Source organism: Callithrix jacchus, chromosome 12 (assembly GCF_049354715.1).
Source record: "Callithrix jacchus isolate 240 chromosome 12, calJac240_pri, whole genome shotgun sequence".
NCBI classification, from domain to species: Eukaryota; Metazoa; Chordata; class Mammalia; order Primates; family Cebidae; genus Callithrix; species Callithrix jacchus.
The window spans coordinates 52,391,860-52,406,522 of NC_133513.1; the positions used below are offsets into that span (position 1 = coordinate 52,391,860).

The following is a 14,663-nucleotide window of genomic DNA, read 5'->3' on the forward strand; positions in this document are numbered from 1 at the left end:
CAACTTCTGCCTCCCAAGCTCAAGCGATTCTCCTACCTCAGCCTCCTGAGTAGCTGGGATTACAGGGAGGGACCCATCACCACGCCCAGCTAATTATTGTATTTTTAGTAGAGATGGGGTTTTGCCATGTTGGCCAGGGTGGTCTTGAACTCCTGACTTCAGTTGATCTGCCCGCCTCGGCCTCCTACAGTGCTGGGATTACAGGTGTGAGCCACTGCACCTGGCTGCTCTTTCTAGCAGACACTCTTGCCCTTGCTTCTGCAGGAACAGAAGTGTGTCCCGGTCAGTGGAGAACTCTCCCCGGAGCTCCAGGAGTGGGCCCCTTACTCACCCGGGCATTCCAGCCGGCACAGCAATCCCCCGCTGTACCCTAGCAGGCCGTCTGTGGGTGAGTCAGCAAGCCAGGGACTGGGACTGAGGATCGGTATAGACTTGGGCTGCCTAGTCTCCAGGGAGAGGGGAGGCAGCATTTCAGAGAGCTGCCATGTGTTTTTAGCCCTGAGGTCCAGAGAACTGGGAAATGCTGCCCTGGGATGGTTTGTCTTACAGCCATGACATGTCAGCTTGTCAAAGAGCTTCCTCCCCGTAGCAACCTGGGACATAGGAATCATGAAAGAGACTTCCCCTCATTTTGCAGATGGAGACAGGCCAGGAACCACAGCCACATTGTGAATTGGTGGTTAAAACTCATCTCCCAAGTCCTTTTCCCCAAAGACTGTAGCTGCTTCCTAGGATACAGGGAAAGGGCTTATATAAGTCCAGAGCTGGCTGGGTACTTTGGGGTGACTTTTCTCACCAAGCCCATTTCTAGGCACTGTTCCCCGGAGCGTGACCCCCAGCACCACCATGAGCTCCATCCTGCGGAACCCCATCTACACCGTGCGCAGCCACAGGGTTGGCCCCTGCAGCTCTCCACCTGCGGCCCGAGACGCTGGCCCCCAGGGTTTGCATCCCAGGTATGTAAAGGCACCCTGTGCTTCGCTGTACCCCAGCTTCCCAAGCCTGCCTGGACATGGAACCACAGGTGCATAAAGAGGCTCATCAGTGGAGGAGCTTCCTTGCCTGGCTGTGAGGGGCTGGCTAGAGCAACGCAGGGAAAGGGAGCCTTAGGGTTGCTTTCTTAACTCATCAGCACAAGGTTTCAAAAGGTACTGAAAGGACAGTAGTGATACCAGCTGATATTTGAGTGCCTATGTCCCAGGCATTGTGCTCAGACCTTTATGAATATCATTTCACTGAATCAACAGCAACCTCATGGGCTAAGTCCTATTACTGTCTCTGTCTTCAAGATGAGGAAACTGATACATAAGAGGATGGGCTGGCTCTAGGCCACTTTTCATTTGACAGATTTTTATTGAGTACCTACTACATGTCTTGGTCTACCCTAATTATAAGAGGATGCAATGCTGAACTAAAGAGATTAGCTTCCGGCTCATGTGGTGTGGTGTATTCAAATGTGGGAGGCAGACAGAAAACAAGTCAATAGAGTGATATTAGATGGTGCCGAGAGGCTCTGAAGGCAGTCAAACAGGGTGACAGGCTGGGCTGTGACTTGGAAGAGGGTGGTAAGTTAGAGTGGGTGGTCAAGAAGGGCCCTGAGGCAGAGGGGATGCTGCTGTGACCAGAAGGATGAAAGAGGCCAGCTGCACAAGACCTAGGCTGGAGCCTCCAGGGAGAAGGGCCATTGGTGCCAAAGCCAGGGTTCCCAGGCACAGTGGTGGGAGCTTGGCAAAGAGTCAGTGAGTCAGGAAGAGGTCTGAGGTCACAGGGCACAAACCTTGTGGGACCTGCAGCCGTATAAAGAGTTTGGATTTTATTCTAAGGACAGTGTAGATCACTAGAGAGTTTAAGCAGGGAAGAGATGTCATCTCATTATACAGCCAGAAAAAGATGCTGCTGAGGCCTGACCTCAGGGCAGCCTGACGTGGGCGATCCCTGCTCTGCCCTCCAGTTTTCTAGGTACTCTGTCCCGATTGAGGCACGTAGGTCTCCTCCCCAAAGTCCTCCATGCCCATCTTGTCCCTCCTTACCCACCTCCAGGGAGGAGAGGTTCCCGCTCTCTGGGCCCACCCAGGTTGCAGAGCCTGTGGTTTTCATTGCTTCCTCCTAGTGAACCTGATCCTGACCCTGTGGCTGGAGTGGGTGTGATACCGCCTGCCACATGCATATGGCCTTTTCTACTGCTTGAAGGTCCTTGGTGGATGCCACCTCCGGGAGTGGCTGAGGGCAGCCTGGTATCCTCGGCTGATAATCAGTGGCTCCTGGGCCTCCCTTCTGCCCGCTTGGGAACCTGGCTGGTCTGTTTCTCCCCAGAGATGTGGATGGTCACATCTGTTCTTGGTCTTTCTCCCGAACTCCTCACCTTTTGTTTTTACTCAGTGTCCAGCACCAGGGACGCCTGAGCCTGGACCTGAGCCACAGGGCCTGCAGCGACTACTCTGAGATGAGAGCCACCCACGGGTCCAACTCACTGCCCTCCAGCGCCCGCCTAGGTAACTGCACCGTTCGGATTTGGTACTGCAGTGGGTGCCAAAGTTTTCATCTCTGCCTGCGTCCTAATGCCCAGATCTGCGGGTGGCCTCCCCACATGAGCCCCTATCTCCTCCTGGGACTGAGCTCAGTTCCCTCTGGGAAGGGCTGCTGCCTTCATGGGCCAGCCATGCGTGTGCTGCTGTCAGAGCCATTGCTTTTGCCTTCCGCTTTCTGCAGGGGCTGTGTGGTCATTCAGGTGACCCCTCAGCTAGGAGCCTTGCTCCCTGTGCCTGAGGTTGTCAGTCTCATTCTGGCTATTTTGTATGGCTGTTTATACATTTTTGTATGGAAAGTAAACCCCAGAGTAGAGGTGGACAGGTAGCCCATGGAGGTCTTAGGGGAGCTCTGGTGCTGGGGAGAAAAGATGGAGCAGCTGCTGTGTCACTTAGGTTGCTCTTCCATGGCTGGAAGTGAGACTTGTGTGCTCCTGTTCTGGAGCAGTCTGGGCCTGCACAGTTTATTGAGGTAAATGTTAAGCGTCTGCTTTTCTTGACTGTTCCTCATCAGGGCTCCCTCGAGAATAATAGCAGGGCCCAGCTTTGCGTTTGTCATCCTGAGTGGTAGCCTGGTGGAGAGGGAGGACAGGGTGGTGGTTAATGTCGAGGCCTGAAGTTTTGTTGCCTTGCGGAACAATAGGTTCTTCGAGTAACTTGCAGTTCAAGGCGGAACGCATTAAAATCCCATCAACCCCAAGATACCCGCGGTCTGTTGTGGGCTCCGATAGAGGTAAGGACTTCTCGGCATCCCATCTCTCCTGCTTTTCCTGTGGTCTGACTCCTCACGGTGGAGTCTCTGGGCTTAGCTGAGAACTTCATAATTGTCTCAGTCAATCAGTAAAAGTTGGTTGAGCCCAGCAGTGGGCCTGGCGATGTGGGGGGATGGGGGCAACGCAGAGCCCAGCACCTGAGCTCCAGGCCATGTAATGCAGTGGGGATAGAGCTTTGTGTTTGGATCACATCTGCCTTTCTGTCTTGGCTGTGGGGAAGGGAGATGGGAGTTCACGCCAGCATTACACGCTTCTCTCTGCAGGTTCACTGTCACATTCTGAATGCAGCACTCCTCCGCAGTCACCCCTGAACATCGACACCCTGTCCTCTTGTAGCCAGTCCCAGACCTCAGCCTCCACATTGCCCAGAATCGCTGTCAACCCTGCATCCCTCGGGGAGCGGAGAAAAGACAGGTGAGCATGGCTGGGCATCAGTGGCGTGGGTAAACCGGTGGACAGTGCATCCCAGTGGCGGGCCCAGGCTCTGCAGGGAAGGGGCTTAGTAGAAGCAGCAGGAGCAGCTTGGGTATCCCAGCATTCACTGGTGTCACCAACAGGTGCCATGGGACACTGGATACAGGGACGTGAGGCATGTGTGAGTAGCAAGTCAGGGAGTGGGGTTCGCTTATAGTAAATGGTGCTGGTAACCACCTGACGGTGATCATGTCATCGTGACACCACGTACACCTTCCTGGGCCCTTGTTCAAGCACTTTACATGTGACTAAGTCACGAGATCCTTCCAGGGACCCTGTGAGTGTTGTTATTACCCCCACTTCACAGTTGAGGAAACTGGGTTCAGACGTTGGAGTGACGGGCCTATGGCCGCAGCCTGGTTAGCCACTGGCACCTGGACTTATTCTTACCCTGTGGTTTTCCCTCTCACTTGAAGTTTTTTGTTATGAAATAAAATATGCCTAGGAAGAAAGCCCAGAAAGCATAAATGTGCAGCCTAGCTCTTTAGTGGTTCATTTTAGAATGCAGGCCCGTCTTTGCTTAGGTTTCAGGTTGACTGTAGGCTTGCTGTCTGTCCAGAGGCACCTCCTCCATGAAGTACGTCACCCCTGTGCACTCTACACACACCTCCTGCCTCTCTGTTCCCCTAGATGGAACAGAGTGTTTATATTTAATAGCTTCTGTCTAGATCGTAGATCTTACAGAGCTCTGATGAAACTTAAACTCACCTTTATTTAATCACCGAAAGAAACACAGCTACTCTTGTTCATTTGAATTCAGAAAGCTGAGGCCTCTGTAGCTATAAGCCTCAGTAGGGACCCCTGTGGGGTGGGCCCTATGTTGAGAAAAATATTTTTTTTGGAGATGGAGTCTTGCTCTGTTGCCTGGGCTGGAGTGCAGTGGTGTAGTCTTAGCTCACAACCTCCTGGGTTCAAGTGATTCTCCTACCTCAGCCTCCCGAGAACTGGGATTATGGGCACCTACTACCATGCCCAGCTAATTTTTGTATTTTCAGATACGAGATTTTACCACGTTGGTCAGCCTGATCTCAAATTCCTGACTTCAGGTCATGCACCTTGGTCTCCCAAAGTGTTGGGATTACAGGCATGAGCCACTGGGCCCAGCCAGAGAAAATCTTATGTTTGACTTGAAAGTCTGAACTTAAAGGGCAAGAAACCAGAGAACCTGAGGGGTAATGAAAGGACACCAAAACACAGAGGCCTGGCCCCAGTAGGGGAATCGGATGTACCTCATCAGAAATGCTGATGGAGCTCTTACCATGTGGAACATGCAGGAGCACATTTTTACTCAGCCCCTTCCCTGGCCAGAGAGGACAGGGCCTTCCCCGAGTGAAGTGGGTTCTTCAGTCGTGAAGAAGGCCTTGCCACCCACCATCAAGCATTCCCTTAGCTCCCTGCAGAGTGTGGAGGCCAGAAGCTGTTCCAGGAGGAAGAAAAGTGTGAGTGACTCCTGCCCTCATGGGAGTTAGGGTCAGATTGGAGATGAAATTGGACATGTGTGACCTGACCGAGCAACAGCTTTCTTTTTACAGATAGCCCACTTTCCAGATTCTGAAGTGTATTTTATACTTGTTATAAAAAATCAGGGACATAGAAAAGTAGAAAGAAGGCTGGGTGTGGTGGCTCATGCCTATAATCCTTGCACTTGGGAAGCCAAGGCGGGTGGATCACCTAAGGTCAGGAGTTCAAGACCAGTCTGACCAACATGGTGAAGTTCCATCTCTACTAAAAATACAAAAATTAGCCAGGCGTGGCGGTAGGTGCTTGTACTCCCAGCTACTCAGGAGGCTGAGGCAGGAGAATCACTTGAATCTGGGAAGCAGAGATTGCAGTAAGCTGAGATTGCGTCATCGCACTCCAGCCTGGGCAACAGAGTGATACTCCATCTCAAAAAATAAAAAAAAGAAAAGTAGAAAGAAGAAAGTCACATATAATCTCTTCAACAAGAGAGTCAATTGTCATTACCTTTTGGAGCTACATATATATATATGTATGTAGAATGCATGCTTTATTATTTATGTATATAATCACATTTCCCTTAACATTATGTTTTTAGCTATTTGTAATAGTTCAAGTATACTTTATAAACCTCTTTTGAGAAGCAGCTATTGTTTAGAGAAAACTTTTATGCATATTATAAAAAAATTGACATCATTCAGAAGACTAAAAAGTAAAGATAATCTCTGGCTGGGCGCAGTTGCTCATGCCTATAATCCCAGCACTTTGGGAGGCTGAGACGGGCGGATCACTTGAGGTCAGGAGTTTGAGACGGGCGGATCACTTGAGGTCAGGAGTTTGAGACCAGTCTGGCCCACATGGTGAAACCCCATGTCTACTAAAAATACAAAAATTAGCCAGGTGTGGTAGCAGGTGCCTGTAATCCTAGCTACTCAGGAGGCTGAGGCAGGAGAATCATTGGAACCCAGGAGGTGGAGGTTGCAGTGAGCTGAGATGATGCCACTCCAGCCTGGGTGGCAGAGTGAGACTCTGTCTCCAAAAAAAAAGAAAGAAAGGAAAAAAAGTTTATCTCAGATCCCCTTACCTGGTGATGTCCTGTTTAGCAACACTTGGTAATGTCCTCCATAGGAACCTCCTTGTGCATAAATTCATTCATACTCATATGTGTGGATGCAGTTAGTGTAAGTGGGATGATGCTGATCAGCCTCCGCACCCCATGGTGTGTCCCTTACATCTCTGCATGTCACTGGAACCTGGCAGACTGTCGTTTTGTTGTGTGGCTGTTGCTGTGACTTAGTTGCTTGCTCCTTTGTGATACACGTGTTGTATGGAGGTGGACCTCTTTCTGCCCTGGGTCTCTGTTCCATCATCTAAGGCTGGTGCAGGAGGGTGATGTGGGGGTGGCTGTGTGCTGAGGGCTCTGCAGGTCTCAACAGCCTGAGGCTCAAATCCATCTTGAGTTGGAAGGGACTGTGGGTGTAGGCTAGGGAGTAACTGTCTGAGCTGAAGGGTTAAGGGAGAACTTCCAGAGCGAGCAACTTTGGGAAGTGGGAACACTTTGGAGGGTGGGAGAGAGCAGGGTCAACTCAAGAAGAATTTTAATCTCTCCCTCCCAAGAGGGTTGGCCTGCAGGGCTGCAGGCTGAGACTGCCAAGTGGGAAGCTTCTCTGCCTCCAGGTGGCCAGGGTGGGGTGGTTTAGGTGCCTTCCCGCTAGAACCTATCCCCATCTTATGCTGTAGAGGGGACCTAGACTGGCCCCCTCAGCCTTCCCGCTAGAAGCTATCCCCACCTTGTGCTGTAGAGGGACCTAGACTGGCCCCGCAGCCATCCCGCTAGAACCTGTCCCCACCTTGTGCTGTAGAGGGGACCTAGACTGGCCCCCTCAGCCTTCCCGCTAGAACCTATCCCCACCTTGTGCTGTAGAGGGACCTAGACTGGCCCCTCGGCCTTACCACTAGAACCTATCCCCACCTTGTGCTGTAGAGGGGACCTAGACTGGTCCCTCAGCCTTTGGCTGTGGTTTTATCCTGCGACCAGGGCCGGCATGAAGTCCCGGGCTCGTTGTCACTCAGCTGTCTTTTCCCAGCGACAAGGTGTCTTTGGTTGTTTCTGTTCCAGGTGTCTCCGGTTGTCATTGTCATCTGAGTGTCCCTTAACTTCTTTCTAACCTTTGTCACCTTCCAGATGTCTCTGACACCATGGAGCTCTTCTGAGGCTGTGCGTGGCTGCCAGGCCCAAGTCTTCCTCCATGCGGTCGGCCTGCCCAGAGGCTCCCCACCGTGCCCCTGCCTGCGGTGCCCTTGGGTGCAGTGGGCAGCCCAGGGCAGCAAGTGCATGGCCGTGGCCTTGCTGGAGCCTTCTCCTCCCTTTACAACAGCTTGGGTCTGCAGTGGCTTAATTTCCATGACCAGCTAACATCACTCTGTGTAGCCAGTAAACACAAAAGTGGATTATTTCTGTTGCCTCCTCAGGATGGAATGTCATCCCAGGAGCCATTTCTTTTCCTCGGAGGCCATCTTGAGACCCTCCCCCGCCAAGAGTTTGCAATTTCATATTTTGGGGCAGCTCCTCTCCTGTGATGAAAATCCATGTATCAGTGTTTATAGTTCACAGGGACCATTCTCTGTGTCTTTAGCCTGGGTGCTTTCGTATCTGGGTGTGCTGTGCTCACGTTGTGTGAGGCTGTGGGAGTGTGATCCTTTGTCGCACAGGGGTGGGCCCACTTTGGCCCCATCTAGCTGTGTCACGATGGGAGCATCCAGGCTTGGGGCCCTTTCTGCACTGCCTGATCGCAAGCCGAAGCTCAGGCTCTCCCCAACCCTTTCATTTGGCTCTGAGTCCCCGAAACTTTGGACTCTTCCCCAGGCCTTACGTGGAGGAGCCACGCCACGTGAAGGTGCAGAAGGGCTCAGAGCCGCTGGGCATCTCCATTGTGAGTGGAGAGAAGGGCGGCATCTATGTCTCCAAGGTGACCATGGGGAGCATCGCTCACCAGGCCGGCCTCGAGTACGGGGATCAGTTACTGGAGGTGAGAGGGAGCTGCCTTCCTGCTTGGGTTCCATGGAAACCTGCCCTTCTTCCCCCTCTCCTCCTCCTAGGGAGCAATACTAGTCCCAAGTCCTCAGGGCCTTCTCCCTGTCCACAGCCCCAACCCTGTCACTGAGCCCACCCTGGTGTTTCCCCAGTTCAATGGCATAAACCTGCGGAGCGCCACAGAGCAGCAGGCGCGGCTCATCATTGGGCAGCAGTGTGACACCATCACCATCCTGGCCCAGTACAACCCCCACGTGCACCAACTCAGCAGCCACTCCCAGTCTAGGTGAGTGCAGGCCTCCCTGGGGCGTCTGGGCTGGGGGCAGAGAGGTGAGTGTGGCAGCACTCCACTCATTGCTGGGAGACCCAGGGAGCCAGTTGCAAGTTCTGGGGATCCTACTGCTTCTAAAGGGAGAGGTGACCAGCCCTGGAGTTTGGAAAAGGCGCATACAGAGAGAGGCTGTCGCCTCCTGAAATGGGGTGTGGAAACAGATGGCGTGGTCCCCCTGCCCAGCAGGGGCCTGGTGGCAGCCAGGATCTGCGGCCCCATGGGTGAATTCTGGCTGAGAGTGTTTGGCTCCCTGACCATGAGCAGACGGTGGACACCTGCTTGTATCTGCCCCTGAGCCGTGGGTCAAAGGGCAGAAAAGAAGGGGGCACGCCCTCCAGTGCTGCACCACAGGCTCAGTGGAACAGATAGGATGCACAGGCAGAGGAAGAGGGACAGGATGCTCACGGTTCCCGAGGCCAGATGCCTTTGGAGAGGGGGAGGAGAGGACAGGCAGATCCTTTGGGGTGGATGTCATGGGTCCAGGTTCCTAATGTGTCTGCTCTGCTTAGGACGCAGGGCTGTGTGACCCAGTCCCCATTTACATCTCAAACCCCGTTGCCACAGGAAAGGGGGTGGCTCTGGATGGCTTTGTGCTGCTCCTTATCCCTCCTGTCCTCCGTCTCCAGCTCACACCTGGACCCTGCTGGTACCCACTCCACTCTCCAGGGCAGCGGCACCACTACCCCGGAGCATCCCTCTGTCATTGACCCACTGATGGAGCAGGACGAGGGCCCTGGCACCCCCCTAGCCAAGCAGAGCACCCCCAGCTCCAGGTCAGAAGATGTGTGCTGTGAGCCTTCTCTGTGTCCACATGGGCCGGGTGGGGCTGAGCACATCCTCCAGGTGGCGCAGGCACTGGGCAACCAGCCTCATGTGCTGCAGGCCACACGCCAGGTCTTCAGGAGTTGGGCTGGGAGCATAGCATTCCTTTTTTCCTGCCCTCCTCTTTCTTTCTCTTTTTCTCGTGTTTTCTAGTTGACATGTTCTTTCCCCTGCATCTTCTCTTTCTCTCCTCTGTTTCTTATTCACTCGCTTTCTGAGTCTGTCTTTGGACACATTCCCACAGTCATCATCCAGCCAGGCCCTGGGCTCTGGCCACCCACAGCAGTGCTTCCTCCAAGGAGGTGGCGGACCAGTGCCGGGCATGTGCAGCATAAGTGGGTGCCAGGAGGGCACTGCTGGCCGCTGCAGAACAGGCAGGAAGATCACTGGAGTGTGGCAAGGGAGGCGGCAGCTGGATTAAAATGTTCAGGCCAGATAAGAGCCAAGGGTGAGCATAAAGGGAAGTCCAGGCCAAGGGAGCAGCGGTGTTCAGGAGGAGGAAGGAGCCCTGTGGGAGCTGCACAGCATACAGCCTGGCCTGGGGCTGCAGGGAGGGCCACCCAGGCCAGGGTGCGGCGTGATCAATCTGCAGTCCTGGAGGAGCCGTGTCTCCAGCATTGACGGGCCTTCGCCAAGCTCTGGGCAGCATCTCACAGAATGAGGCCAGCTCTGCACTCTCTCTGCCAGAGTCTGTCACATTGGAAGTTACCTGCTGCAAGGTTTTCCTCCCGGGCTGGCGTCTCCCCTTATGCTCCTTTTATCTGTTTCTGTTGTTCCATATGTTCAGCAGCTTACTTTCAGCTTCTCTTCCTTGAGTGTAAGTGCCTTGATGGCAAGGAGCCCCTCTTTACGAGTTAGCAGTTCCTGGTCTACAGCAGCTGCTTGGTAGACATTGCAGAACATGTTGCTGTGCTCTGGACAGTGAGGCCAACTTTAACCTTTCTTAGGAAGAACTAAGTTAGGAAAGTGAGTGTGATCCATATGGGAGGGAGGACATCCTGATCTCTAAGGCTTGAGAGTGATAGCCGGGCCTGGGAGCAGGGGCACTGATGTGTGGTTTAGACTCTCCCCCTAACTGGCTTTGAACCTGGGGTCTTGCCTTCATCTCCAGTGCACCTCAGGTGTCCTGCCCTGCACCCCAAACCAGTAGAACCAGAGGCCACCTCTCAGCTCCCTGTGGTTCTGAGACCCCAGCAAGCAGGCAGAAAGCGGTCAGGGCATTGGCCTCTGCTTTTTCTTTTAGCGCCTCCTCCCTCCTTTTGCACAATTGAGGAACTTAGTTTTTTTTCCTGAAAGGATTGCGGGCGATACCAACAAGAAGACCCTAGAGCCACGTGTTGTCTTCATCAAAAAGTCCCAGCTGGAGCTTGGGGTGCACTTGTGCGGTGGGAACCTGCATGGGGTGTTTGTGGCCGAGGTGGAGGATGACAGTCCTGCCAAGGGTCCTGATGGCCTCGTGCCAGGGGACCTCATCCTGGAGGTGAGTTCTGAGCTGCTGAGCAGGCCAGGCCTCTGTCAACCTGCACAGTGGGCATGCTGCCATCTTAGGTGGCAAGATGGAGAGTACAACCTCTCCTGCACAGGGCTTGCTGCCATCTCAGGTGGCAAGATGGAGAGTACCACCTCTCACCTGGTGAGCCAGTCAGGGCTGACTGTTGTTGTTGAGGCAGAGTCTTGTTCTGTCACCCAGGCTGCAGTGCAATGCCGTGATCTCAGCTCACTGCAGCCTCTGCTTCCCAGGTTCAACCGATTCTCCTGCCTTAGCTGAGTAGCTGGGACTGCAGGTGTGCACCACGACACCCAGCTAATTTTTATATTTTTAGTAGAGACTGGGTTTCACCATGTTGCCCAGACTGGTCTCAAACTCCAGACCTCAAGTATCTCCCACCTCAGCCTTCCAGAGTGCTAGGATTACAGTCATTAACTACCACACCTGGCCTCAGGGTTGATTTTTTTAATCCCTGTAAACACAGAATGCTGCCAGGCTCCTCTGAGCAGGTCACTGTGAATCCAAGCAGGCCACTGTGAATCCAAGCAGGCCACTTGGCTCAGGCCCTGGGCACCAGGAGGTGCCTGCCCTCAGGTAGTGCAGCTGCAGGAGGATGGTCTTTCTCTGTGGTCTCCTGCCTCAGTGGGGAGATGGTTCATGAGAATATAAAGGCACAAGTTGGTCTGTGCTTGGTGGCTCACACCTGTAATCCCAGAATTTTGGGAGGCCTAGGTGGGAGAATTGCTTGAGCCCAGGAGTTTAAGACCAGACTGGGCAACATAGTGAGACCCTAGCTCTACAGAAAACAAAAAGATTAGCCAGCTGTGGTGGAGTGTACCTGTAGTCCCAGCTACTTCGGAGGCTGAGGAGGGAGGATCACTTGAGCTCAGAAGGTCAAGGCTACTGTAAACTGCGATTGCACCACTGCACTCAGTCTGTGTGACAGAGGAAGACCCCTGTCTCAAAAAATTAATAAAAGCACAGGTTGGATCAGCAAGAGGAAGGGCCCTATTCTGAAAAGCCCAGACTTGTTGGGCACCAGAACAGGGCTTTTCCTGGATAAACTGTCAAGGACAGAGCAGCCACGTGGCAGAGGACCTCGTGTCCAGGGAACATGTGTGGGACCTGGGGGCTGGGGAGACTACAGAGACTCAGCCCTTCCTGCAGAGCGGAGGCAAGCATGGTCTCAGTTAAGGAGGGATGTTGAATCTCTGCCATATGCCCATCACTGGCCCCTCTCGGGTACCCAAGCTGCCCCTGGCTTCGGCCTTCTGACCGCATCCCCCCCATCCCTGGCAGTATGGCAGCCTGGACATGCGGAACAAGACAGTGGAGGAGGTCTACGTGGAGATGCTGAAGCCCAGGGATGGCATCCGCCTGAAGGTGCAGTACCGCCCCGAGGAGTTCACAAAGGCCAAGGGCCTGCCTGGTGACAGCTTCTACATCAGGTACAGTGGCTGGGGAAATGGTGGGAGATTTGGGGCCAGAGGAGAGGCTTTCATTGGAGACTCTCTTCCTGGTAAATGGCTCTCTGTTTCTTGCGCCCCAAGGCTGGGGCCATGATCATCATTCCTTGACACTCAGATCTGCACACTTATTTATGGTGAGATGATTGTGTCTTAGAACAACTTTTGAGGGCTTAACCAGGTGGGCTCCCTCTTTAGGGCTTAAGGCCTGGAGAATTTTGAGGCTGTCACGCCCCATTTTCCTGTGTGCTGTGCTCCTCTTTTTCTGGTATCCCCCAGGCCAGGTTTGCAGATCTGTCTGCAGTGTGTGTGGACTTCCAGGCATCTTCAGTGCCCTTACTTACTGTATGAAAGGCTGTGGGCATTTGGCGATGGCATCAGGTTTTCTAGGACGAGCTCAGAGCTTTCTTTATGTTTCCTACAATCCTAGATCACAGAAAGCGTGAGAACACTGATGCAGTACAACTCCCTGCCTCTGGGTTAGGAGGTGACATGTTTCTGTCCTGGAGAGATTTCAGTCTGTAGGAACCAGGGGCCTGGACTTTGAGGAGGGAGACAAATGGGAAAAGCCACCTGGAAAGAGAAATTATGGCCTCAGACCTTGGCAAGTTCTTTCTCTAATGGGGATGTGCCCTAGTGTTCGGGGAGCAAAGGCAGTCTTTGTTCCTTTATGTAAAACACAGGGCTCCCCCTCTTTGAGAACCACCACCAGAATGCGGAGAGGTGATTCCTGATCAAGTCTGGAGACAGCTCAAAGCAGAATAGCAGCCTTAGGGGCCTGGCCACGGAAGGCACCTGGTCCATTCTTAGTGGCCAGAGCCGCCTGATGGTGTTCCCTCTGTGCTGTGGTTCAGGGCCCTATACGACCGGCTGGCAGACATGGAGCATGAGCTGAGCTTTAAGAAGGATGACATCCTCTACGTGGATGACACCTTGCCCCAGGGCACATTCGGGTCCTGGATGGCTTGGCAGCTGGACGAGAATGCCCAGAAGATCCAGCGTGGGCAGATCCCCAGCAAATATGTGTAAGTGTTGTCTGAGCCTGGGGCGGGCTGGGGCAGGGGTTGCCAAGGGCAGCCAGCCATGGAGCTAGGGCCATGGAGGGCACTAGGGCCAGGACTGCTGGAGGAGGAACTCTGCTGCTCATCTTAGCTTCCACTCGCCACATTTTGCCAAAAGTGCTGATCTAAAAAGCTGCTTCTAGTGTGAGTCAGTGCTGTATAGAGCAGTGGTGGGTCAGGAGACATAACTTGTTTTAGAAAAATGGATTTATAGAGATACTCACACCTTGCTGCTCCCTCAAAATGTACCGTTCAGTGGTTTTCAGTATAGTCATAGGTGTTTGCAGCCGCCACCACAGTTAATTTTAGAGCATTTCCATCACCTCAAACAAACCCCAGACCCATTTGCTGTCACTCCTAGTCCCTCTGTCCTTCCACCCAGCCCTCAGTCGTAGGTAGCCACTGCTTTGCTTCTGGTACTCATGGGTCTCCATGTCTGGACATCTGTGTAGCTAGGATTGCATAGTGTGGCCTTTCATCTGGCTCCTGTCACTGAGCATAATGTTTTCGAGGCAGCCTGCATCCCTGCACCATTCCCTTCTATGGCAGGAAGCATAATTTATCATGTCACCAAGTGAAGGCTGCCCTAGCCTGTTCCTTTTGACACTGAGCTGAACATGCTGCAGTAGAAATTTGCCTGCTCTGAGAGCTTGCCCTGGTGCTGGTGTGTGTGTCACCCCTGCAGCATGTACGGAGGGGTCCTGGGGGCAGGGGAAGTGATGTGGCCTTGAGACCTGCCGAGGGATGTCGGGGGGAGCCTGGTGCCTGGCCCACCCTTGCTTTTCTCACCAGGAAGGGCAGGTAGGGTAGGGCAGCAGGGTCTCAGTGGCCCTGCCCAGCATTGTCTACTGTGCCACAGGATGGACCAAGAATTCTCCAGGAGGCTCAGCATGTCTGAAGTCAAAGATGACAATAGTGCCACAAAGACCCTGTCAGCGGCTGCACGCCGGTCGTTTTTTCGGAGGAAACATAAGCACAAACGCAGTGGGTCCAAGGACGGGAAAGACCTGCTGGCCTTGGAAGCCTTTTCCAGTGATTCCATTCCACTCTTTGAAGGCAAGTGGCTGAGCTCGTTTTCCAGTGGGTGTGGTTTGCTGTGGATCCAGGAGCTCCACAACAGGGACTTAAACAAAATAGAGGCTTACTTTGCTTTTGTGCACAAGTCTGGAGGTGTATGTCCGGCTTGGTCGGTGGGGTGCTATCATCTTCAGAGCCACATCCATGGGATGT

General features: G+C 53.4%; 1 protein-coding gene and 1 long non-coding RNA gene across 8 annotated transcripts in view; one reads left to right on the forward strand and one right to left on the reverse strand.

The window, feature by feature from the left end:
• DLG5 (discs large MAGUK scaffold protein 5) overlaps nt 1-14,663 on the forward strand; it is a 135,924-nt gene that overhangs the window by 106,754 nt on the left and 14,507 nt on the right. For all 7 annotated transcript variants that reach the window (XM_035267876.3, XM_078345500.1, XM_078345495.1 and 4 more), the window contains 12 exons: nt 265-388; nt 812-956; nt 2,380-2,492; nt 3,169-3,258; nt 3,562-3,712; nt 8,097-8,259; nt 8,417-8,550; nt 9,222-9,368; nt 10,714-10,897; nt 12,206-12,354; nt 13,227-13,397; nt 14,293-14,489. In XM_035267876.3, the coding sequence (XP_035123767.3) occupies nt 265-388; nt 812-956; nt 2,380-2,492; nt 3,169-3,258; nt 3,562-3,712; nt 8,097-8,259; nt 8,417-8,550; nt 9,222-9,368; nt 10,714-10,897; nt 12,206-12,354; nt 13,227-13,397; nt 14,293-14,489 (1,768 nt within the window). The remainder of the gene's footprint in view (nt 1-264; nt 389-811; nt 957-2,379; nt 2,493-3,168; nt 3,259-3,561; nt 3,713-8,096; nt 8,260-8,416; nt 8,551-9,221; nt 9,369-10,713; nt 10,898-12,205; nt 12,355-13,226; nt 13,398-14,292; nt 14,490-14,663) is intronic.
• LOC118146293 (uncharacterized) overlaps nt 1-14,663 on the reverse strand; it is a 73,802-nt gene that overhangs the window by 22,754 nt on the left and 36,385 nt on the right. Inside the window, exon 2 of the long non-coding RNA XR_004731924.3 lies at nt 1-14,663. This exon is cut by the window's left edge and continues 22,754 nt beyond it; it is cut by the window's right edge and continues 27,076 nt beyond it. This is a non-coding gene — a long non-coding RNA (uncharacterized LOC118146293).